This window comes from Amphibalanus amphitrite, unplaced genomic scaffold (genome assembly GCF_019059575.1).
Source record: "Amphibalanus amphitrite isolate SeventyFive unplaced genomic scaffold, NRLGWU_Aamphi_draft 000479F_arrow, whole genome shotgun sequence".
Taxonomy (NCBI): domain Eukaryota; kingdom Metazoa; phylum Arthropoda; class Thecostraca; order Balanomorpha; family Balanidae; genus Amphibalanus; species Amphibalanus amphitrite.
Genome location: NW_024881973.1, coordinates 195,268 through 221,338, shown reverse-complemented (window position 1 = coordinate 221,338; position 26,071 = coordinate 195,268). Strand labels below are relative to the sequence as shown.

The 26,071-nt window shown below is 47.8% G+C and overlaps 3 protein-coding genes across 3 annotated transcripts in view; 1 reads left to right on the top strand and 2 right to left on the bottom strand.

The window, feature by feature from the left end:
• LOC122392275 (protein TEX261-like) overlaps positions 1–2,486 on the bottom strand; it is a 72,436-nt gene extending 69,950 nt beyond the window's left edge. The window contains exons 1-2 of the mRNA XM_043386963.1: positions 2,158–2,486; positions 1,361–1,440 (exon numbers count right to left, since the gene is read on the bottom strand). Of these exons, the coding sequence (XP_043242898.1) occupies positions 1,361–1,440; positions 2,158–2,227 (150 nt within the window). The 5' untranslated portion in view covers positions 2,228–2,486. The remainder of the gene's footprint in view (positions 1–1,360; positions 1,441–2,157) is intronic.
• A 308-nt stretch (positions 2,487–2,794) lies between these two features.
• On the top strand, positions 2,795–16,095 carry LOC122392282 (V-type proton ATPase subunit B). Its single transcript, XM_043386969.1, has 9 exons — positions 2,795–3,012; positions 6,736–6,890; positions 7,913–8,084; positions 8,705–8,844; positions 9,345–9,491; positions 9,990–10,320; positions 11,656–11,843; positions 14,575–14,704; positions 15,408–16,095. Exons 1-9 carry the CDS (start codon positions 2,928–2,930, stop codon positions 15,557–15,559), a joined length of 1,500 nt encoding a protein of 499 aa, XP_043242904.1. The 5' UTR covers positions 2,795–2,927; the 3' UTR covers positions 15,560–16,095.
• On the bottom strand, positions 16,093–20,332 carry LOC122392283 (EF-hand calcium-binding domain-containing protein 9-like). The gene is made up of 5 exons (XM_043386970.1): positions 20,021–20,332; positions 17,538–17,686; positions 17,000–17,200; positions 16,576–16,722; positions 16,093–16,382 (listed from the first exon to the last, which is right to left on the bottom strand). Exons 1-5 carry the CDS (start codon positions 20,151–20,153, stop codon positions 16,362–16,364), a joined length of 651 nt encoding a protein of 216 aa, XP_043242905.1. The 5' UTR covers positions 20,154–20,332; the 3' UTR covers positions 16,093–16,361.
• Between the last annotated feature and the right edge of the window lie 5,739 nt (positions 20,333–26,071).

The following is a 26,071-nucleotide window of genomic DNA, read 5'->3' as shown; positions in this document are numbered from 1 at the left end:
TAGGGGCCCCTAGTCGATCAGGGGCCTCATGCGACCAGAGGCCCCCCATGCGACTAGGGGCCACAGACTATCAGGGGCCCATACGACCAGGCCCCCAGCTATCAGGGCCCCCTAGGCGACTAGGGGCCTCCAGTCGATCAGGGGCCTCATGCGACCAGAGGCCCCCCATTTGACCACTGACCAGGGCCCCCTAGGCGACTAGGGGCCACAGGCTATCAGAGGCCCCAAGGCCATGGCCCCCGTGCCCCCCCCCCCTTGGGTACGTCACTGGACAGCAGCGAGTGAAAGGTTGAATCCCAATGCCAGATCAAATTGGCGGCTCAGAGATTCAGGGTTGAGGAAGTAAGCGAAAATCAAATAATGTTTCTAAATAAGATACTACGCCGAACATTTATCAGACGAGCAACATTTCCGGACTGCGATGCATAGGACAGAGCGCGGGTACTGGCACAGGGCAATGACTCGTTCGACAAAATACAAATAATGAACGGGGAGCGTCCACACTTATAATCGTCAAGACATGTTTATGGCCTCAGGCACCAAAAAGCTCATTCCAATACCTCAAATAGACAATGCTGCTGCCTGTCTTACACTATCGCAGCGATAGCAGAGCGGAGCCACATACCATGTCTCGCGAGGGGTCGCAGGGGTCAAAGGTCACGACCCCGCCCGTCGTGCAATGCCTCTTGTCGCGAGAAACTGTGGCGGGCAGTCCTCATAATTTCCCTGCCGCGGTGGCGCCCGACGGAGGTCATTAGGCTGAAGCATCGGCCCCGAGACGGACGGAGCCGACTCTAATGATTTAAGCCGTCTGTCCGGGACGCTACTGCGAAGGACTAACGATCCCAGAGCCACCTCTGCAGCTCAGATACTCGTGGCCACAGCCGGTCTTATCGCACTGATGACCTCCGGGAAAGACAGTGGTCGACCCTTTCACTAACGGCACTGGCTGGAATGGTGGCAGGCGCAATCGATCGAGGGAATGTCTCGTGCGCTCCTAGCCTGAGCCTAGCTATATCGAGTAAACTGGGGATAGTCGAGCGAACGATAGAGATTAGAGATGGCCACAATGCTTGGGTTGTAGCCTTGCCGGGACTGCAGTGGTCATCGACACCCTGAATAAAACAGTTAATAGTTATCACTTGAAAACCAATATTAAAATACATCAAATACTAAAGCAGATAGAAATACTATAAGTATGTTCATATAGTCTGTGTTTGTTCATAGCCACCCATCCATTCATTAAGACAAAATTCACTTAAAAGTAGGTATAATTTTTCACACATTTACACAATAGCCCCAGAATAGAAAGGTGTTGCAAATGACCCCTCCTTGTACTTGTAGAGTGAAAGGGACTTACCAGGATCGTCCAGCGGATAAAGCGGCCGGCTGCCACAGAGTACTCCTCCACCAGCTCAGCCAGGTAGTACAGGCATGCCGCTGACAGCATCAAGACAAGGATGGTCAGATTCCTGATGAACAAGGCTGGACTGATTTGTGTTGAAAGTCATTGATTTAATAGCATGTATTATTTGGTGACCTATTTTAATACACTTCTTGTAATACTCAAAGGATATGGTATTAGTATATATTAGGTCCGAGTGGACAATTGTGACGCTGTTGATACAAATATGTAACAGCAAAAAATTTAGGTTTTAGGTTAGGTTAGGTGGTAGGTTTGTAGGTTTTAGGTTTTAGGTTGTAGGTTTGTAGGTTAGGTTAGGTTAGGTTGTAGGTTTGTAGGTTGTAGGTTGGTAGGTTGTAGGTAAATAGGTAAGGTTAGGTCAGGTTTGATTATGTTTTTTCTTTTATTTCCAAGACATATAAGTATCATTTTTTGATTCAGGATGTCAAATAATGTAAGAATATGAAAACTTTATCTTTTAACAGTCACTCGGACTCAATGTATACTTTTACCAAGAATATCAAGAAGTAAAACGACTGCTCCCCATTTATATTCCCACAGATGATCTAGATCATTTCCTAATTTGAGCTGAAAATGGTGGAAGTTGAAGTAAGAAAACCACATATTTCAAACTAAAAAATGAGAGGATGTGGGATCAACTAACCCAAGTAGGTATGTTATATGATAATGTGAGCAGTCAAAAGGCAAAAGCTCGGTAACAAAGTTATTGAACATTTCAATTTGATTCTCACCTGTGGCAAAAGTGAAGAAACAGATCTGTAGAAGAAATGAAAGCCATCCTACTAAATTTAGAAACCACATATTTGGCTATGCCTGTGCCTTTGTTTTTTGGCAAATAAAATATCGAAATGATGTAGGATCAGATACTTAGCAGTGCAGTGGTTGTGATGCTTGAATGGTGAATAATTGTCCTTACGGCCCAGATATTTTTGCTTCAATCTGGATTTATCAGTTAGTAAATTTCATTACAAAAAGCTTTAACCATCAATGCACATAACCTTCCCATGAAAAAGCCGGCATGACTAATCCGAAGAAAAGATCTCCCGTATTCTCATTCGGCTTCCGGAAGTCAACAAAAACAGAATTTGGCAGGATAAATATTTTGCAACAACTGCGCAGGATTTGTCGCTAGTTACGATGCAGAATGCTACCAAACACAAGATTCCTTCATAGCACAATTTGCTGTACTTCAACTGATAGAACCTTTTTATTTCAGTAAAATTTGAAACATGTACTCATTCGATGAATAATTTCTACACATTTTTTGATAAAATGGATTTTAATCATAAGTTAGATGCAAAATAAGAAATATTTAAAGCAAACCATCACAGTGTGGAGTACAGCCCAAACAGCTGTTGGGATCACCTGATACACAAGATTCTCTTCGAGCAACCACTGCACTTCTTCGCTGGTTGTGACCGGTCTAATCCGTCGTATTCAATTAAGTTTAGTGTTATTCCTTGAAATTTAATTCGAAGCGGAAGTTCCAGCAGTCAGCAAGATGCCGACGACTTTGACTCCACACCAGGCTCGTACTGAGCACACAATGGCGATCACAAGAGACTACATCTCACAGCCTCGTATCAGTGAGTTTGAGTTCAGTAGTGCGATTTTTATCAATTTGTTTTAGCTGCCAAATCATTTGCTTTTTACAGATTCAGCATTCAAAATGTCTTGCGAATGTTTTTGGTATCATAAATATAGTCTGAAATATGGATAGTCATTAGTATTTTAAGGGACGGAGTACCCATGCTAAATTTAATCAATCATTGCTGGTATCAGCCCCCACCGGACACGATTTGGTAGCCGAGGTCTGTGACGTCAGCCGGGCGTGAAGTTTTCCCTTCACCATAGGCTTTACACACAAACTTGCCGAAGTTCATGCCAGGATAGCCCGGCCTGAAAGTGCAAAAATGAATAAATTTTGCCCTCATTAGATTCAGTGCTTCATTTTATAACTAAAAACGTCCGTTATTAGGCCTCAATGAAGGTACAAAGTACTCAAAATCGAAATTCAAGAAAATGCTGTCCGAGCACAATCTGGTAACATCACGTGACTTCTTTTCAGCAGATTATGGATAATTTCAGGATATATTCACACGATTGCTGCCTAAAACATCATAAATAATACATTTGCAGCATTTATTACTTCCGTTTAAGTCATAACCTTGTAAAATGCAAAGTGTATCATGGTAGTCACGTGACCAAAGGTATAACAGGGGTCTGGGACAAACACTCAAAGGATTTCGAGTTTATTAATTAAATTATATAATTTTCATGGTGGAATTGAAAGATTGTATTTTTTCCTAATAGCATTCAAATTTTTGTATGTAAAATATTTTCCTTACGGGTGAAATTCTCCATATAAGAAATATCAGTGACGTCACCAGGGCTTTACTCAAAACATCGGATCTACCTGTTTATTATAGGTATCTTGGCTGGTATTGGATGCTAAGCCTGTGTGAATGTTATGTGATGCAAGGTAGATTATGCACTGAGTATTGCTGTACCTACTGTGACACTATTTCTAACTACAGTGCAGAGTTTCCACAGTATCGGTACCTGTATGGTATCTAGAACAGGTGCTGTATCACCAGGCGGCAGGCACTGTCAAGGTTCACAATGCATTGCAAGAACCAGGTTGTACTAGCCAGTGAGAAGTTAGAATTTTATCAATTAAATATCATGCATATGTCACATTTAGATTTGATGTTGCAGTTATCCTTGCTTGGTACCAGTAGGTACAGCCCACCGCTAAAGTAATGTAGGGTTTTACCAATCTCAACGGTTGGCTTTGACTGGCGATTGTTTAATGCGGAGTGATCGAAAAGAAGATGTCAATAGCTAAAATTGCAGCTGCAAGGGTGACAATACATATAAGCTACATTCAAAGTTTCATTGTAGTCTGGCTAATCGTTCCTAAGCTTCATAAGCAGAACATACCCATGACTGAAACCCCACATTACTTCTGCTGTGGACTGTACCTACTGAGCACAGGCTGGTTAGCATAGCTCCCTCCTGCTCCCCCACTGGTGTGGCTTCAGCTGCCGCTTTATTTAGCATTCTTGTTTCTGAGACAGTCCATTTCAATTAAGGGCTACTCTTTTTTGTTGAAAATTGCCATTTCAACATTAGGAACTCATTTCAGGGCCATGGTATGCCACACGAGCAGCAGTGAGACTTAGAGGCTTTGGGCTAGGCAGGGAGTGACTAGTTGATGTGCTTGTGTGTCCCAGTGTCCCATAAAACTATCGAGTTCTTATTACATTTGCCTCTTCATTCAGGGTAAAATTACACTCGGACTTGATAGTTGATCCGGCCCATTCAATCTCAGTCTTACTGAAGATAAGGTTTAATGACAATTGCAATCTGAACTGTAACACTAAATCATTGATAATCATATCATAATTGGCCCCACTGATTCTATATTTGAGAGGATAATGTTGCTTACCTGGCAGCTTTAGCAGTCCTGCCTACCAAGAGGTGATGACTGATGACAGTCCAGTTTGGAACACTGACATGAAGGCCTGCAGCACAATTTACTTAAACATTCCACTGAGCTTTTTCAGCTATGGGCTTTTCATTATGGGTTATGCAACATAATTCACCACTGTAGGCTAGCTAACTACAAAAAACAGCTTCCTGATTCTACCTATTGTGGTATTTTGGTACAAGAGGCCTCTGAACTTGGTTCTGAGCCACCCTAGAATGGACGTGGGGCAGATACCTGTCTCCTCTCCTGGAGATCTTCTAATCTTGACATTTGGTATATCAAGAACAGATTACAGAAACCACCTGAGAGCTCACAAGAAGGCCTATCAAAACCCTGAGTAGGTACCTGAGGCATTAAGTTGTCAATGCCAAAAATTGCCCCTCCCTAAACTATGATCAAAGGTTGTATCTTTATTTTTACGATTTTAGTTGCCTACAATTTTTTGATTGAGGCCGGCGATATATGACATACCTACGACGCTCTAGGCTATGTATGTATTGATTAATCTGATAGTACGATTGTGACAATTAGATCACCCGATGCTAAGGATACGAATGCATTTTTCAAAAGGTACATTGGGCTCAGCTCCCTGTGCAGTTTTATGCATTTATGAATGCTTTATGTAAAATATCCATGCTTTAGCATAAATTGGTGGGCTGTTGCAGAGGCTTGTGACCCTCCATGTGAAAAGACCTCCATTACGATCTCATGCAACTCGATCGCTATAGCGCCGTTTAAATATTCGTGGCAGGAACTTGGCTCAGTGGACAATTGCTAGCAATCGACTATTTATTTTTATGCCAGACCAAGTGAATACAGTTTGTTCTTTGTGAGGAGTAAAGGTATAATTGAATAGGTATCTTGCTTAGAGGTGGCCGGGTGCCCAGGGCCTCATTGTTATAAAACTGCTAACTATCCGAGCATCCGGACTAAGCGCTGAAGTCCCCAGCTGCTGCGCTGATATATTGCCAGTCGTAATACTGTAACCTGTGTGTTACTTTGCTACGCCTTGAGTCTGGTCAATGTAAACGGGTTCCGGGACCACCGAGTGATTAACAATCCAATCTTCGTAATGACGTATTGACTATTTGTTTATAACTACAGTAGGTAGGCTGTCTTAAACCGGGTCCAGGTCTGTAGGTGCCGGTGTTAATGCTGATTAAAAAGGGGACGAATTCGTGTGGTGACTCCTGCTATGAAATCGGCATATTTTAGCTTGCTTTTATCCGGTACTTTCTGGCCAAGGTCCGTTACATGATGCTAAATATTATTATGTTCCACCAACAGGGACATGTATTCATTATGTGCTGAGCGCAGTGAAGCCATACATTTGCATAGGTCGCCGTAGCATTCAGGGACAGGTTATTGGCTGGAACGCGTTTGGCTAAAGCATGATTGTGCTCCCGGGTATTGAGATGAATGCGTCATAAGCGTGCGCTACTCGCGACTAGTATCGGTATTGCGGCGGTGCACTATCGTCCATTTCATTAGTGGATAAAGTAGGCTAGTCTGGTCACTGCACTAGTCTAGTCATCAGCATCGATTTAGCAATGTGATAACGACTCTTAGTTCAAAGAATTGCATCGATCCTAATTTGCAACTGCCATTTAACTTTGCGAATTAAAGTCAAATGCTGATTTATGGTGAGCTTGTGTGTGGTTTGGTGGTGTGTTTGACATCACGGTGCGCCATTTTCTGTCCTGTGCTGCGTGACACTCACCCCGCCACACCTTTTGACATACACTCATCACATTCATCATATTCATACTACACTCCTGAGGTCATCTCACCAACGTCTTCCTTCTTCCCTCGACAGCCTACAAGACAGTGTCGGGTGTCAACGGCCCTCTGGTGATTCTCGAGGGCGTCAAGTTCCCCAAGTTTGGTGAGATCGTCAACCTGACTCTGGGAGATGGCACCGACCGCCAGGGTCAGGTGCTCGAGGTCAGCGGATCCAAGGCCATCGTACAGGTGAGCGGCGGGACCGGTGTGGGGGTGTCCCTGTCTGTTAGTAACGTTAGTTTTAAAACTTTGGTGTTTTTATGTGTTCTGACCCCCGTGCTGGGTTTGATGGACTGTGAGTCGTCGGGAATAAAGGTTGGGCTGAATAGGAGCGGGAAACCGATACCGGATTTACTTTGTATTTGTGTTTGCACTGTCGCCGATACCGATTTAAGTAGGTGTTGATTGTCATGTTGCCGAGAGTGGTGATTTTGGTGCCGAGGACTTCTGTGGTGATTAGGGTGGTGGTGTGGTTTCTGGGATAGTTTGGGTGAGCTAGTGATGGTATCGGTGCAGAGAGTCGTTCTACTGATACCGTGGGTGATTCTACCGTGGGTGATTCTACCGATGCCGATGGCGGTGGAGCCGCCGACAGCGGTGGGCGGGGACGGCCCGCCAGCAGACAGCGGCCCGGTATTGGACCGCGGTCGTCTCCGGCGGCCGTGCGGCGAATTTTCATGGCGGCCCAGCCATCATTTCCTCGCCGTGATGAGCCGTAAATTGTGCCCACGCCTGTGGCCGGGGAAATAAAACCGGCCCACTGTAAATTGTGCCGTATATCCGGCCGGGCCGGCGGCCACGTTCCGACCGCTCGTGCCGTGGGTGCTGAGCTTCCGACTGCCGGCCAGAGAATGGCCAGTGTCCAGCTATGGCGCCACTACGCGGAACGTGCTTGGTATGTGTAGGAAACGGTCCTGATCGCAGCGCAGCTACGGAGATTGTATCGGTGGGGTGTGGAATACGTCATCGAAGCTCACCGTAAACCTGACGATTTTTTTTCTAGCTTTAGACGCAAAATTGTCATTGTAATTTACTTGGTTTCGAATGCCGATAACTTAGTTTGACTTGTTGGCATCTAGCCATTGGAGCATTATCTGTAGGTAGGTAAATTTCGCACTTATCGGTAGTGTTTTTGACCTGCTGTTTTCTCCCAGTGTTTTCGACACTGCCTTTCCTCTCGGTGAATTTAATTAACTATACCTTGTCCGCAGGTGTTCGAGGGTACCTCGGGCATTGACGCCAAGAACACGATTTGCGAGTTCACGGGCGACATCCTGCGCACCCCCGTCTCCGAGGACATGTTGGGCCGCGTCTTCAACGGCTCCGGCAAGCCCATCGACAAGGGACCGCCCGTGCTGGCCGAGGACTTCCTCGATATCCAGGGTATGGCTTACTGAACGCGACAGGCAGCTGCGGTAGTGTAGGTGGGGTAGACAGGGGGAGTATTGACGGTACTTATTGCCGAGATAGTGCGGAAGATATTATATTGTGTGATTGGTAGGGATGATATGCGAGCAATATAGCTTTGCATGCTGTGGTGTCGGTATTCACGTATATGCAATTAGAGCAACTTGGAGGGCTAATGAAATAAGTTCCGTGCCACCGGGAAACGATATTGCGTTTTTGCTATTGCCGTCAATTCTGATCAGCTCAATAAGGTGGTGAGTTGTGCGTTGTTGTCCCAGCTGTTCCGGTATGAGTTACGCTGCCAGCGAACATCTCTTATTAGCTCTATGCGAAATGCGGCGTCGACTCGAGGCTGCTTAATGTTTCACTCTACATTAACTTCAGCGCTCTTGGGAAAGGACATACCGGTGCTAGCAATTTTGTTTTTGTCGTGTCGCTAGTCTACCGATGACAAGCAATCGTTAATACAAAAGCACCATCCGTTGTCAGTGCACCAGTCTCAGCTGAATCCCCACTACCCTCACCTTTCCTTCCGCATGGCTGCTGACTCCCTTGACGCTCTTACGACCATAACATGACCGTAACGTGTGCTCCAGGTCAGCCCATCAACCCGTGGTCGCGTATCTACCCGGAGGAGATGATCCAGACGGGAATCTCTGCCATCGACGTGATGAACTCGATCGCCCGTGGACAGAAGATCCCGATCTTCTCTGCCGCCGGTCTGCCTCACAACGAGGTGAGACAGAGTCAGAGGCAGAGGCAGAGTCAGAGTCAGAGTGATTAGGTAAAGGCAAGAGGAGGTGCCTAGCAGGATGTTGTCATGTTTCAGGTGCGCATGTTTTGGTGTTTGATGACGTCCAATTTGTTATCTGGTGTAAGGTGTCGCCATGGGGAACGGATACTCTGGCTGCCATAGGTCACGGTTGGTGTTAACTTGCTGCTGGTTGGGATTAATTACATGGCGCATCCACCCTCTGCTTATTGCTGTATATAATGAGTAATGTTCAGGTAGTGTATTTTGTCATGTTGAATCCATATTTCTATGGTTGTTGTTAAGTTTTACAGCATCGATGTTGTATCGCATGATAAAAGTCGCTAAATACCATACCTCGAGACCCATGAACCTCCAGCTGCATTTACAGTCCCAGTCTTCTTACCCTTACACCTGTGCTCCATTTGTGTTCTCCGAACAGTCTCACTGACAATGTCGTTTTCTCTGCGTCTTGTGCTGTGCAGATCGCCGCCCAGATCTGTAGGCAGGGCGGTCTGGTCAAGCTGCCCACCAAGTCGGTCATGGACGACCACAGCGACAACTTTGCCATCGTGTTCGCCGCTATGGGTGTCAACATGGAGGCCGCCCGATTCTTCAAGCAGGACTTCGAGGTAAGCCGGACGCTGAGGACGCGTTTTGGGTTCTTAGCAGACTGTCTGATGTTAGCTGATAACGCTGTGAAGGCCGACTTAGTGACTGGTTTACTTCTTCGTTTTTCGGCCTAGTTTCCCGTGATGTTATAAGATCATTTGTGAAATGTAAAATGTTGACATACTGCTCAAAATATGCCCTGACTCCTCAGTTTAGCAGTGTGATATCATGGGAGCACGCGAAATGTATCGTTACCTATCACGGATATCCTGAGCGATTGTCATTGATAGGTACCTCTCCTGTTATCGGGGCTCGACTTATCTTTGAGTGCAGTCAAATGCAGCACATTGGAAGCTGTCTGGCTCACAGGCGCAGACATAGACAGTCTTTCTGATGCTGTGATTGCCTGAACGTTCTGTGGACCAATGCAGTCCAGACGTGTTAGAGCCCGAACCCACCAACCGCTTGGGGACTGGGAGTCAGCACTAACCACCCCTCCCTCCCCTCCCTCTCCACAGGAGAACGGCAGCATGGAGAACGTGTGTCTGTTCCTGAACCTGGCCAACGACCCGACCATTGAGCGTATCATCACTCCTCGTCTGGCGCTCACCACGGCCGAGTTCCTGGCCTACCAGTGCGAGAAGCACGTGCTCGTCATCCTCACCGACATGACCTCGTACGCCGAGGCGCTGCGAGAGGTGTCGGCTGCCCGCGAGGAGGTGCCCGGACGGCGCGGTTTCCCCGGCTACATGTACACCGATCTGGCCACCATCTACGAGCGGGCCGGCCGTGTGGAGGGCAGGAACGGATCCATCACGCAGATCCCCATTCTGACCATGCCCAACGATGGTGAGTGTGTGTGGGGGAGGGGAGGGAGCTGGGAGGATAAGATAAAGTTGTACTGGCTTAAAAGAGGGTTTGTATGGATTTCGGTAGATGATTGATTTAGTTTAAATTTTGAAGAAACGGAAGTACGATATGCTGAAAAGTTGCTGGCGGAAAATTGTTCTGCCATCGCTTTTAGTTTTTAGTTGCTGCGTACATAGTTTCAAATTATTGTAGCCACGTTGCAGGGGCCATATTTTCGAAGTTCCGGCCTGGCCGTGTCGCAGTTTCGTCCCGGGTCCAATTTTAGACTGTGTGTAATCCACACAGCGTACCTGAAGGGATTAGAGCATACTGAGATAGATGGGCAAGTGTGCCTTGGCGCAACGCCCCTTCGTCGGCGCTCACGGCATCCCAAGGAGCCAGTGAGCCGCCTCAGGCTCAGAAACCCTCGGTTTTGTCGACCTGAGCACAGGGTGCACTCCGATCCCGATAGGAGCCATCAGAACCAACACCCTCGGCCGGCGCGCACAATGCACCTGCCATTGACACACGACCAAGTTAAACAGCTGGTCGTGACATGTGGCCCAACTCGGCCGAACGAGCGAGTCGAACTCGGTCAGCCAAGTTGCCGCGTGCAGATCCTCGCTCGTATGCCCCGGTTGCTTCCGCGTGTGAGGGCAGGCGCGGTAACTTTGGGTACAGTCTCCTCCGGCCGTGGGAACGCCGTTGTGGCCGCTGCGTACCTCTCCGCCGTATGGCTTCCAGCTGCTGTAGGCGGCTCGTGCGCCGTCGCTGCACTTTCTGTTCATGGCTGAATTGGTCACGATGTGAGCTGAGTTGTCCGTGGGCGTTTTGTGGGCGTGTAACGGGCGCCGGCGGCGGTGGAACTAGCGAGAACAATGAGCTGCCGTCTGAACCTTGTTATTCTGGTAATAAACAGATGCAGCTGCTGGGGTCATTAACGTCATCTTTCTGACGCACCGATGACGGCTATGACGCTAACCTATGACGCACTTATCGGTTATCTAACCCGCCAATTGAATTGCGGATTTCCGTCCGAACGAAACTCGGGCACAATGGTGAAGAAAGCTACATGTGCGTCGTTACCGATGAGAAGCGCCGTTACCGTTACCGCTCGCTGGTCCATGAACTTTCTAGAATAACGAAACAAAGTTGGGTGTTAATTTTTTACGCCAGAAAGTAAAAGCGAAGTTTTAGTTTTCAATGTACCGCAACATGAGGAAGACAGTGCTTCCTAGACCACCCTATAACATTGTTTCGTCACTGATTGCTGTTTTTTTACGAACATCTTTCCACATCGATCACCTCTAACCGCCATTGTTTCGTCTCCCCCAGACATTACGCATCCGATTCCGGATCTGACCGGATACATCACCGAGGGTCAGATCTACGTGGACCGACAGCTGCACAACCGGCAGATCTACCCCCCGATCAATGTGCTGCCGTCTCTCAGCCGTCTGATGAAGTCGGCCATCGGCGAGGGCATGACGCGCAAGGACCACGCCGATGTCTCCAACCAGCTGGTGAGCACGTCCGCGGCTGTGCGGGATTATATATGCTGAGCGTGTTGGGATGGGAGGTAGGGACTCCTGTAGGTTCGCTCTGGATTCCGTTAAAAGTTTGCGTAGGGGAGAGCGGGGTCATTTGGCCGCCCGGGTCACTTTGGCCGCCCCATGCCTACGCGTTTTGACGGTCCCGAGGGATTATTTTTAAATATGGCACCATCCGACGTCATAAGAGCTACTTTGGAAAGAAACTAAGGAAACTCGGCGACGCCCAGTTTTTTTTTGTAAAGCCAACGATATTTGAATTTTTGCTAAAAAACGTAACTTTTTCTTCTTTACGAAAAGTTGCATGGTGTCCCTAATTTGGGTGACATCAAAATTTTAACCCTATTGGTAGAACAATCTGGTAATTCAGGGAGCTGTCTGACCCTTTTGCAGGTTTAAGTGACAATTTTTGCTTGTCTGCGGATCCCTTTTTCTAAAAATGTCATATTGGGGTAAATTGGCCGCCCCATACGGGGCGAATTGGCCGCCCAGCGACTCGGTTGATTCTTTGCCTAGTCTGCGAGCGACGCGCTGCGCTGGCTAAGTTCTGCCGCTGAGGATGGTAATGCGGCGCAGTCTAAATGCAAGGGACGACCTAACCAAGGTGTCCGCTGATTGGCTTTCGGCACCAGGTGACAGATGGTGAACCCGGGACGTCACATCGACCTCTACCAGGTGGCGCCGATTTTTCGTCGTGCCTAAGACTTCACGCGGAAAAACATCCTTAAGGGATTCGAAGCGGCCGGGATATCGCCGCTCAACCGGGATATCTTCGACGACGAAGACTGCGCCGACGGCGGTCTTCGCACCGGTCGTCGCCCCAGCGACGGCAGATCAGCACGCCACGGCCCCGGCCGTGCTCCAGCCGCCTGCCGCGGCTGTGCTCCAGCCGCCAGCCCCGGGGCCGGCCGTGCTCCAGCTGCCTGCCGCGGCCGTGCTCCAGCCGCCTGCTGTCGCCGTGTCTTAGTTGCTTGTCGGAAGCCCAGAGTCCATCCGACCACTTCCGCAGCTGCGCATCAACGTTCGAAAAGCCGGTCGGAAGAAAGGGCGTTCTAAAATCATGACTAACAGCCCGTAGCGGACGGCTTTGGAGGACAATCAACAGGCACGTATGGCGAGGAGCAAAAAGCGGGGTCCACAAGCTGGACCGTCGAACCATCTGACGTCGGGAGCTGGACCGTCGAAGAAACAGGGGCGCAAAGGTGAAAAACAGTGAAGCGCAGTGATGACTGGACAATGGACATGTGTCCATGCCGTCGGGACCGTATTTTACAGTGGATGTGTTTAAGTGCTGGGTCGAAGACCCAGAGCTGGAATCGTTTTTATTTCATGTTTACGACAGAGTTTGAAATAAACAAACAACTCGTGCACAAAGGACTTTTTCGCAGTGCGATTGTCGTCTAAAGCAATCTACGATTTGGCGGCCATTACAGTTGGCTGTTGTTGTCACTGGGCAGTGCTCAACTCATGAGTCGTAAGCTCGTAAATCAAATGTGGCTCCTCACTTGCACTGATTCAAATGAATCGAGTGTAAGCCTAGTCCTTTGAAAAATTAAGAATTTCAGGCGAATCAAAGATGAGTCACGATGCTCATCATTTGTGTCAGCATTGGGGCATCTGGATCGTCACATCAGTCATGCGTCGAATCAATCCAGGATTCATGAGTTAAGCATAATCTTGAGCGTCAATATTTCAGGTTGTCTCAGCTCTGTAATGGGTATATCTCTGAATCACATGCCCGGCCAAATGACCCCACTCCCCCGGCCAAATGACCCCGGTACCGGGGTCATTTGGCCGCCGTGCAGTCTTTGAAAGAACGGTTAATTACTACCGAAACGAGATGTCCCTGCATGATGCAAGTAATAGGCCGGAACAACAATTGAGCGCCCCACACCCATCCATGGAGAAATCGACCAAACGCGCACTGGTTTTCTCAAAATATCGTTTTTACAAAAGGGCGGCCAAATCGCCCCGTTCTCCCCTATGTGCGCTCTTGCTGGTAGTTTTTGATTATACGTTTGCCGTGTTCAAGGAGTTATTTGTCTATATAGATCGAGTATGAAAAGCTGCGGCATGTGGGCTGGAATCCAGTCGTACTTCGGTTTACTTTCACACGTAACGTCGAGGGGAGGGTGAAGGAAGCTCATCTGCAGAGCTATTTAAGGGGCACTCATTTAAAATCGCCACTTTAACTTCGGCATGCGTCGGTGACTTCCTGATAGTTTTGTCACTCTGAATAGGCACGTTAAATGATGTGCGTCGATAGTTCTGACTCAGTTCAAACTTATACTTTAAGCCGTTTTAAACAGTTAAACTTAAGCCGTGGGCGGAAATGTGCAGCTAATACGTGGTCTCTCTCTCTCGGAGGAGGGTGCTGTGCGTTTTGACATGGCTGCGAGTATGAAACTGGGGGCTTTGTTCAGAGTTTTCCCGATGCGTTCTCTGAAATGAACTTTGCAGCAAATGGACTTGCGTAAGAGCACTTAAATATTCAAAATATACTGCGCATTTCCTTAGAGATAATGCGTTAATTTAGGTCAGCCGTAACTGTGGATCTTCATTTTCTGTAGTTTTAGTGAGACATTATTACTATGTAGCCGCACTTCCTGTAACCCTAAATCATAATCACCATTCTTTACATCCCCCATTGCCCCACGCCGGGCGTATCTCACCACTAACGCCCTGTTCTCCTGTGCTCTCTCAGTACGCGTGCTACGCCATCGGAAAGGACGTGCAGGCCATGAAGGCTGTCGTGGGAGAGGAGGCCCTGACGGCCGACGATCTGCTCTATCTCGAGTTCCTCACCAAGTTCGAGAAGCACTTCATCACACAGGGTGAGTCCGAGTGGTGGATGGAAGAGTATAGAGGTCCAGTGTCGAGCGGCGCGTCAGAATTGATGGAATGAAAGCCGTTGATCAGTCGTGGGTCTGGTATTAGGTAATAGTGCCTGTTAGCGACTACGCTGTTATCGTTACTCATTGCTATTAATCGCCTATCTGATCATGTAAAGCGATCTGATGCGTCGTAACATTTGCAGCAGAGGAATATTTTTGTCATAAGCCGATAAATGTCAGGTGCCAGAGTCGCCAGCTGGGTTACCTATGCTTAACTGAAATGGGAAGTCATTACGTCATTTCGAAAGTTATGTTTTGTCGTGGGACTGCGTAGTTAGGTGCTGAAAAGCTGCGACAAAATTTTATGCTGACTCGGCCCATGACCACTAGCCACTTTACGAACGTGGCTTCGGCGTTTTTTATTTTTTATTGTTCAGACTGGCAGGCTCATTTGTTTGCTTGTCGCCCCCCCCCCCCCCTCTTTGGCTTCCGTTCTTTCAGTATTTTCATGCTATGAGAAGCGCCGATTGAGGTGTGCTGTGTGAAGCACATCCATCACGCTACTTCCCATGACACTAAATGATTTCACTTTTCGTACATCTACTAGCAATGGCACCTGACTCAGATGAGTGTTGTCGTTTTTGACGCACCAATAATCTTCACGTCTGCCTTCCTTTTGTAACCGGCACTCTGTCTTCGCCAGGTAACTACGAGAACCGCTCGGTGTTCGAGTCGCTCGACATCGGATGGCAGCTGCTGCGTATCTTCCCCAAGGAGATGCTCAAGCGAATTCCGGCCAGCACCATCGCCGAGTTCTACCCGCGTGAGAACAAGAGCACTGCGGATAACAACTGAGCAGCCAGCGCCGCGCCGTGTGTGGTAGGTCAACTTCAGTCTCCCGCAATCGCCGCTAGGTGTCTCTAAAGTGCACCGCCGCGTCAAAGTGTGAGTTAATTTTCGGCCATTTGGTAGACCGTGCCCAGTACGTTTTTATCGGCACGTTTGTGCGAATTCGTTTTGAGGTATGTATATTTGTTACCGTTCAAAGCCATGGCCTTGTACATATATTGGCGATAGGTGGATCATATATGTCGAAGGGAGCGCGGCTGGTCCAGTGGCCAGTGTGTGCCTGTGCGCCCTGTCCTCAGTGTGAGCGTCTTGTGTAGATAGTGCGAATTGCGTCGTCGATATACATTCCATGTGGGTGAGATGCGTAGCTTGACGGCGCGCGTCTAAGTGATGGATCACATTCAGTTATAATTTGCTGAAGACGGTCAGCAGCCATAAATGTATATCGACTGGAATCAGTGGCTGACGAGGCCCGGATGAATGTAGTGAACGATCATCTTGTGTGGCTGATGATGGAAAAATATACACTATACACAAACTGACATGGGAACTCTTCATTGGCCAAGTTAGCTATCGGATCATGAAACCGAGGAAGACCATCACAGAAAAAAACATCAGTTTACCGCATTTAAATCACAAACACTGCATGCAATTGACTGCACGCACATTGTGTTATCACACGCACACCAATGATCTGTGGAACTCTGGGTGGACGGCGCACCACGCTGCCGATCGGGCATGGGCAGTTGATGTCCCGTATCCACCCGACTTATATGGCAAGCCGGCGTTCGCAGCCGTGCAAACATCCTCAATCTTCGACTCCTGGCCGCTGTGGATGGAGGATTGATGGATTAATTAAACTTCATTTTTTCTACATATTGGCAATACTTATGAAAAACAATAGCGACATGATCGACCACACTGCTGAGATTGTACGAAATTACTATTATGTTGGCCGGTCCCGTTCTGCTGCACTCTTTCCCCTGCAATAACGGTGGATTCGTCGCATCGTTGTCGTTTACCTTGATAATGGTGCCGCTTCTGCGGAGGAAGGAGAGCAGCAGCTCCTTGTTCTCTGTGAGGAACTTGAGCTGGCTGCGCTGCAACTGCTTCCGCTGCTCCTTCAGCCAGATGGCCCTCTGCTGGTCAATGCACGCCATCGCAAACAGCTGCGAAAGAAGAGTCGAGGATGATCGTACCCGGCCGTGGTTGAAAATAGGCACTTCATTACATTCATGTCATAAGATTAATTATTTCAAATTCATGTACCGTTCTTTCACAGGCTAGCTCTCACTAGCTCATGTCCAATTCCCGATGAATCAAATGCCATTGGGATGTCGCAGAAAACAGCTGCCTCCCCCCCCCCCCAAATATTCCATTTATATCGAATTGATCGCTTTGCTTTGAGAATATCGTAACATGGCCTACTTCTAGCCGGGCGGCTACCTTGAACTCCTTGAAGTCGAGCTCTGAGTCTCCAGACACGTCGAACTCCTTGAAGATGGAGCGGATGGCCGTGCTGTAGAAGTTGAACATGAAGCCGATCCTCTCGAATTCCTCGGCCGACACAGAGCCCGACTGGTCAAAGTCCATGATGTTGAACACGGCCCGCGAGTGCCGGTAGATAAACTCCTTCTCCACTTTGTCCTGTGGACAGAGAATGTGAACAGAGAAACGCCAAAAACTTGTGTTGTTTTGTGAGATACGTTTATCTGTAATAGGCAGCGAAGTCCTTTGTATCAAGAGCTGATAAGCATCGTCGTGTTTACGGATAAACTCTTTAGTGCAAGGCTGACGAGTATCTCTGTCCAAAAGTTGTTTTATAGTCGAGCCGTATCGTGCACAATGCAGCATAATGATAATAAATGTGGCTTGTCTTTCCTGGTAAGTCGAGCTAATGCATTACAAATTAGCTATAATATTGGTCCGTCATCTTATAGGTTTCACATCACGCTTATCAACTCCTGTCCCACATTTTGCATACTTTGACGGCGACCAGTATGGCGATGACCAGGTAGAACTCGTCGAAATCGATCTCTCCGGATCGGTCGACGTCGAACAGTTCAAACAGGTCGTATACCTGGTGGCCCTTCAGGTTTGTGCAGCTGCGCAGCCAAGCGCAGAATATGACGTCTGGGGGCACAAGGGAGGGGGTATAGGTCACACGTTTTAGCTGACCAGTCGTACCTACTTCTGTCATCACATTCGGAATTAAGAGAAAGTGTATGACTAGGGTTTGACTTTTGCAGTTTGGTTAAAAAATGCGATTATAGTTGAGTTTACACATACACATACATACAGGGTGGTTACACATACAGGGTGATTTTTTTTAACTGTTAAAAAGTAAACGTCAATGGTGGCCCCTAAATCGAAAAATCGCGTGCAAAAAAGCAATGCACGTGATAGATAAATCTGGGACATTATGTATGGTGTCATCATTTGTCCCTTTTTTTAACCGACGGCCTCGGCCCCAATGGAGCCTGAAAATGTCCCACCAATCGGGCACGCATGGTCCACCGCCGTTCAGTAAGGGACGACACAAAACGATGATTTTGAAGCATTGAGGCAGTTCGAAGCATACGATGATCAAGGAGATACCTCAGAAAGACGTTAAATAACGCATGAACAAGCTTGTAGTCATAAATAATCTTCAAACGGTCCATCTGGCGTATGAGCAGCTTTTGAAGAATCAGTCTTCAGGGAGAAAGAAAAACAGCGAATCAGACACCACCAGGGCCGCCAGTATCAAAATCCTCGACCTGCCCTCCCTAAGCTTCTACAGCATTTTAGGCGCAATTTCAAAAAGTTAAAGACCAAATTCAAAACGTTCACGTGCATTTTGAATGTAAACTTTTTGAATTTGGTCTTTAAATTTTTGAAATTGCGCCTAAAAAGGTGTAGTTTTTGGACCCAGCTATGGCAGATATAACAAGAAAACAGTGGAGATATCTGGCAGAGCTGAAAATGGGCGATAGGAGCCTTTTCAGTCCGCCTAATGAGTATGGGAGTCCATGGTGCTGTTCAACACGTGCTCAGGCGGGCTGATTCGTGTCGGTGAGAGAGGGGGTAACTTCAAGCACAAGTAAAATACACGATGGACGTTCCTTCACATTGTGTCTGCATGAAATCAAGGAAATCAAAATGTCCCAGAATGCTCGTCATCCTGGCATATAATTTTGCAAGATATATTTGCATTTTAACCCCACTAGACCTCATTACTTTTTAACCCTATTAGTGGCAGGGGGGGGGTTGTTTTTATCCACCCCTCAGGTTTTTCGGGAATATCTCCGAAACCGCTGAAGCTACGATGCTGAAATTTTCTGACTTTTCCTAAAACTAATTTGGGCACATTCCCTGAAAATTTGAAGTTCATAACTTTACCAGGGGCGGCTCCAGAGCACTGGGAATTGGGGGTCCTATTCGTGAAGCGAGTCATTTGGGCGAAGATCACGATGCTGCACCAGTTTTACGAACAGTGAATGAAAGGTATCATGTGATAACATATACAAAGTTATTGTGCATCCTCTTTTGACACGTTTTTGCTATAATAGGCGGATCCAGGCGTCCAAAAAGGGGGGTTATTTTTTACCTCCCAACATAGGTTCCCTGACACCGCCTATGCATGACCAATACAATTTTAGTCGTTCTCTCATAAGAAAATTGTAACATAACAAGACCATTGCCACCCTTTTTAGAAACAGTACCAACAAAAACCTTATTTACCATACTTTTTGTGTACCCCCAATCTCAATGATCTGTATCCGCCTATGATTTTTGAAAATGCATATTTTTAGGATCCATGTGAATTCCTGGTTCATTCTCTATCGATCGGCAAAAGTTGCGTTAAGATTGGTTCAGAAACCTGGCCGTGATAAACAGTCTAAAATGTATCTGCAATTTGCCCGTTTTTACCCCCCTCTACCCCCCTATTGACATTTTTAATTTTTTTTTTTTAGAAATGTAGATCTCGTTGAGCCAAATCGAATGCCGTTTGAATTTTGAAAATCGGCCGGTTAGATCTCGAGATATCAAGGGGGGGTCGTAAACAGCCCCCCCCCCCCTGCCACTAATATGGGGTAGCCAGGAGCCTGCCACTAATAGGGTTAACAAGTAATAAAATCACCCTGTATGTAGGAGAATGTGAGAACGTGAGCAACGTTTGATCGCGAGACTGAAACCAGCCGGCTGAGCCATAAGCTCGATTTTTCAAATTGTGCATGTGCGTCTGCGTTGTGAACACAAATGATCATATGCTCGGTGATGTGCATTTGTTATCAACGTGCGCTTATGTTCATCATAGTTTTGTAAATGTACGCTGATTTTTCATGCTCAATCCCTTGGCACAACACCAGCCGATGATATTCGATGATTGCCAGCCTCTCGGCTAAATTAGAATGATGATCGATTTCTCAGTCTTTTGAGGCCCCACCCTTCCTGGTAGGCATTCCGCATGCAGTATGCACTTACCGTTAATCGCTGATGTACCGTGAATATCAAGCAGGTTGAACAATTCCATGCTGAGAACGGCTGATCGCACTGTCATCAGAGAAAAACTTGGATCCAAGTGAAATGATTTCAGCAGAACAGATCGGACTTCCATGATGTGCACTCAGTTGGTGGCTTGATCTGTGACGTTTTTGTGTGAGCTTTACAGTGTTTATACTTTCCCTATCTTATTAGCCTGATTAAACGTTATGGTTTCTAGCAAATTCAGTCGGGGCCTCTGTTCTTGTTTCACGCTTTGTTCCAATCAGGGCACTAAGTTCCAATGCTGTTTCATTCAGGGTATACCTAATGAATTAGGGTTTTATTGTCATTGCCAATTTATTGCTATGACAACTTCGATCAAGTGCTAAGGAACCTGCGAAGTGAAGAAGGTGCTCTATTTTCATGTAGGGTGAAGTCGTATAAGAGTACGCACTTAGTGGATTTCTTGCTCTCATTTGTTTAATATTTGAAAGGAAGAAATCGCAAAAAGGGAATATTAAAGTTCATTGAATTAGCCATCAACCCATGGGACAACGATCCTTCAGCGTAAATGGAAGTGGTCTAAAACTGACATTTTCTGAACCGCTGCAGTTGCGTACTCTTACCATATGGGGTGTGTAAGAGTACGCACGCCAGGCGGGTGGAGTACGCAAGCATATGAACACACACCTATGCAGCTTGTACTGTCCAAATGCTTAACTTCAAACTCAGAAGGCATTAAGTTAATTCTAGTATCCAAAAAGAAAAACAAAATAAATATTTCAAGTCTATAAATCAGGAAATAATCATGTCGTGTGTTTCTTAAAAAAAAAAATGCACAATTAAAAGGGAGAATAACTCGTATTTGGAAGAATTTCGGGTACGCATCTGCATCACAGTGCTCCATTGATGATAAACCTACAAAACAAACGTCATTGAGCGATAGATTAATAATTTTATATTTCTGTATATTCGATTTAATGTATAATTCTGCGTACTCTTACCCTCCTGAACAGTGCGTCTTCTTACCGTACATGCAATTCGCGCACAAAACAACCCCGAAACGTTGTGCAAAACTTTGCAAACAGAATATTGCACTGCACAGTATTTCCCCAGATAACCTCACAAGTTTCCCACAACAATCACGGAAATGTACCTTATCTCAACTGCCAAGTATCAAAATTATTGTACCATACCATAATAATATCATAACACTCGAAAATAATATTCATCGCCTTAAACTCAACAGCGTCGCCGCTCAACGCCCACGTTCCGTTGGTGACAAGCACGCACTGGCGGCTTCATGTCACTTCATGAACTCGACAAACCCGCGTTGCTAAGCAACCGAAACAGCTGATGCGTACTCTTATCGCCCGCGTACTCTTACCCGCCCTTACCCTACTCATAACCAACTCATATAACCTCAGCGTCAATGTGAAATAAGGCAGTGTTCCAAACCTTGTGCTAAGTGATTTATGCGAGGATGGAATCCTTTTTATTATTTTGCGACAAGGGCCACTCATTCAATAAATGCATCATTTCTTTAGGGCTCTGTCATTCTGATTTATAATCTACCGATGAATAACCCCCTAATTAGCTATACCTATTGTAAATAAGACTCATATGTCATCCTATTACCTTTGGTTGCCTGGGCTATCAGCCACAGAGGTTACATACAGGGTGTCCCATAAGTTCGTTCTCACCTTACATTTGCATGTAAAACAGAGAACATTGCGTTTTGATATGTTTATGACCCCTCAATGTGCTCCCCATTTCATAGGCAAACACATGAATACATGCTGCGGCATGCCAACCGGCATGTTTGGCAGCATAGCAGGCTTGAAGTTAGCCCAGACTGACTTGGCATGCGCCGTGAGCTCCTCGAGGCTGGAACAGCGCTTCGCTTCGACGAGCCTCGATTTCAATATTTCCAACACATTTTTATGAAATTTGGATCCGATGAGTTGCCTGGGATGTGATCTTGCCACAGATGCCTATCACAGTCTCCTGGCACTGCTTTCAAGCTTTGCTTGACCTCTGCACTGATGCACTGTCTTGCTTGAAGATAGGCCTACGACCTCCCGAATGCCATTTTCTCCTCCAAAAATGTGTTCATACTTGCGGTTCGAGTTGAGCTAGAAGGCTGAAACTCCTCCTAGATCTTCTTGGAGAAGCATTCTGCGTCCCAACACTGTTTCTGGAGTATCAATCGCAACCTGCTCAGCGTCTGGACGCATATTACCCCACATTACCATGACCCTGGCCTTTTGCATAGGATTAAAGCGGGATGACACGAAGGCCTTTTCCGTCGCCCATATGGGACCGTTTTGGGGTTTGGACGGTTGTTTTATCTCGAACACGGACTAGGTAGTCCAGATGACCACATTGATGTCATCGGCCCTCCAGTTTTTTAGCCTCAGGCATAACGAAACAAATGTTTGGCCATTTTAAGACATTTTCGACTGTTTTGCGTCCTCCGTTAAGTTTAAGCCCAAGTGACCGTGAGTTATGTACTCCGAAATAATACTCTTAGACAGCTGGTAATCCATTCTGAAAAGCCTGCTTACCAACTTTCTAACGCTAAGACCTTTTTGACGGCCACTTTGGCGCCACACAGTTTTGACCACATGGCACACTCCTGAGAGCTGACAAAAAAGAGCATAAACTTGCAGCGATTGACTCCCGACAAATCATCGGTGTCACTTGCTGACTGTGCGTCCAGTTAGCGACAGACATTGGCTACAGACTGGATGCCTCAATCACCCTCAACCGTCGCAAATGGCCCACGTGCGGACTAAATACCGAGACGTACCCGTATCGGAGACCTCTATGTTGCGGCGTAAGCCGTCTCTACAGGAAGTGAACTCTCTAGCAAAAAATATTTTGTCTAGACGAATTAGTTACCGTGGAGCATATTCACAGTTACCATAGCAACCCCAAAAGCTAAGTTACAAAATAAATTAAGCGTGGCTTTAAATAAGGGAGCCTTTAAAAGAAAAATTTAGGTGAGAAGGAACTTATGGGACACCCTGTATATCGAAGTCACACGGCGGCAAATTACATCGACATAAAAGCTTTGTTCTCTCAGCACGGTGGCGACATTGGTCAGATTGCGGCGCAATTTAGCTACTTTGCGTGGTCGTGACAGCTATTAGCGTTGGCGCTCCGAGATGCCAGTGGGCCGAGCCGGCCATTCGTAACGGCGATCCGCCAATTTCCGATAAGGACGGTCCAATCGGAGCCCGTCGGCGATACCGGCCAAATGAAGAGCTGCCGCGTCGGCAACCGGATGGGCCGCTCTGCCGCGAGGCGAGACAGAGTCGGAGTGGTTGCACGCGCTGGTCAGCTCTTCAGGTCAGCTCTGGTCTGTTCAGTGAGTAAGGAGTAAAGCTTGTGCATATAGCTATCATTTCTTCACATGCACATCACTGGTTTGAAAATTGCAGTCGACTTTACGACTCGAGGACACCAAGCTCACTTCTCCTACTTCTTTCTAAATGAAATGTTGGGTCTATGCAAATGATGCTAGCCATGTCTCTCGGGTACTTGACGCCGCTTTGAATGTAAGGTCGCCTTGGCATTTGGCATGCTCGTCCGCATTCCATTGGTTATGGGAGACCACTTCAGCCTCCTCTAACCTACCACTTATACCATTACCGTTTCAACTAACGGAATGCTCTTCAGACAATACCCCGTCACAAAATTGTTCCAGTCAATTCCGAACTATTTCAGCGCACCTGACCACGCTTCGGTACCTCTGCGGGAGGTCTTTAACCACTCTCTAACACCCCTACAAGCACCATCGCTGAGAGGACCGCCGAGCTTCTGATCCTGTCCCACTCCCCTGCCGTCTGTCCCAGCCCCTCTGAGCCGGCACTCGAAATCGACCCCTGCAGCACGCACCAGGGAATAGTTTTAGTCATCCCGCATTCTCACATGTCGGCACACTTGGTGTTTTTGTAGCCGAGTGCATGATATTTGCTGTGAAGAGGTCCTCTCTGTTCCTTCGTCAAGAACACGGCCGGGGTATTGTCTGGCGGAAGGTTGGGGTGAAGTTCAGTGCTCTGCGGGGGGATGGGGTGTAGTCACTGCCCTGGATCATTCACAAACCTGCCCTCACATGGCAGTTAAGTAAAGTAGCTTATGAAATAATTGTAAGGGAATGAGCTAGGTGCTAAGAATAACTTTGTAAGCAAAAGCATGCCTATTGATTACGGAAGTCTTTCACAGCCCTTATCAATCGTCCTTCTCGAAATCAAGTTATGCATCGCTGTCGATCGACTGACACCGAATGTAACACATTTCAATAGTCTGCCTTATTCGGGTTTCACGCTTTGTCATCCATTACTACGCAAGCACAGCACCGCGTAGAACTCGACTACCATTTCTGGACCGCAATGCACCCCTCTAGCCGTCCTGAACGGGCGTCTCCCCCCCCCCCAAACGTCATCACAAAGCTGCCGTGTAGTGTTCCGTCGCGACCGTCCCCTGTCCTGAATTCAATGCCGGCCACCCTTGGGGCGCTGTTTTTCCATGTGAATGGCGCCGTGTGTGGGAGGTTTTCGGTGACAAGTGTTCGCAGTGTGGCTGTGCCCAGCTGCTCCCGTTGCCGGCTTTTGTGGTGAGCCACAATGGGACCGCCGCAGGCCCGACTCGGCCGGTCGTGAGGTCATTTGCTTCCCTGGATGTGGTTCGCTTGTCTGTGTGCAACAAACTGCCTGGAATGTGACTACTCATTTAACGCTTTTAATTGCACGGGAACAGTGTGCGACACACATGTCCCCTTTAGTGTTGTGGCAAATACGGCGCCCGTCTCATGACTCGGTCAACAAACTGTCTTGTCAGGGCGGGCTCTTAGTAAGTACATTTTAGGTTCTATAGTCAGTTTTTCGTACGTATGGATTTAATATGGTTCCAATGATTTCATTTAGCTACCATCTGGATCTTACGATAATCCCGGTCATGAGATTTTGAGGCTTCATGGCCTCAACCGCTTACCCTTCTGGTAAGAGGTGACCCTGGTTGACTCATTAGCGACTCCACGGGGAGTCATTGTTTGGAGTCCGCCGCAGCCCGGAAGCCGGGAGTCGGTCGGGCGGCCTCCGCGCGCGCGACAAGCTGGCACAGATCGGCACGCGCGCTCGCTGTTTCGGGATCAATAACGAGCCGGCATATAGTACCCGTATGGCGGCGTTTTCACCTGCCTCCCAATCGGCAATGATTGGCGGAGTTACAGCGCACCTGACCGGCGCGAGCAGCCGCCGCACCGGCCGCCGCCGGCTGCACGGCGGCGCGTCACATTAGCGCCAGTCGCGCCGCATTAACATGCAGCACGTGCCGGCCGGCGGCGGCGGCGGCGGGGACGAGGGGGGTCCACGGCTCGGCCACGGTCCAGTGCCCGCCCGACAGTCGGCAGGGAGGCGACTCACTCCCGCCGCTCCTTGTGACTTCCCGTCCGGGTCATGTAGGAAATCTGAGAGCTGTTATGAAACTGAGAGGCTTGGTCGGGTCACCGGATGTTGAGCCTCTGGAAAAAGGACATGGGGTGACGTAAAACTGAGATACCTCGACCTTGCGCAGCATCTCAATGACGCACTGCCTGCAGCGTTCGATCAGTAGTCATCTCTGACCGACTTAAAGTCAACCATGAACGGATCACCATCGCATGCAATATCCATAGCTCAGCTTCGATCCCAGTCCAACATCCGGCGCTCGTGGCCGCCGGCACACCTGGCGCACATGGGCGCCGCTAAACGCCGCTCTTATGTCGTTTGTCTCGGCGGCGTCAGAGCGCAGTCTCCGTCAAGTGCGATGCCTATCGATTTCCCGAGCAGCAGCGGCGGCGTCCGAGCGGACGAGTTGTCCGCGACCCGACCCGGTGGCGTCTCCATAGCCCGCTGCAGCTGCTGCCCGAGTCTGGTCATCCGGGGGTCGGCCAGGGGGCAGCGAGACACACCAGCTGATGGTTCGGCGTCTATCGGACCCCGTCTGAGGCCGCGACAGGCAGGGGGCGGCCCGACAGGCAGATGATACACACCAGCGCCACCGGTC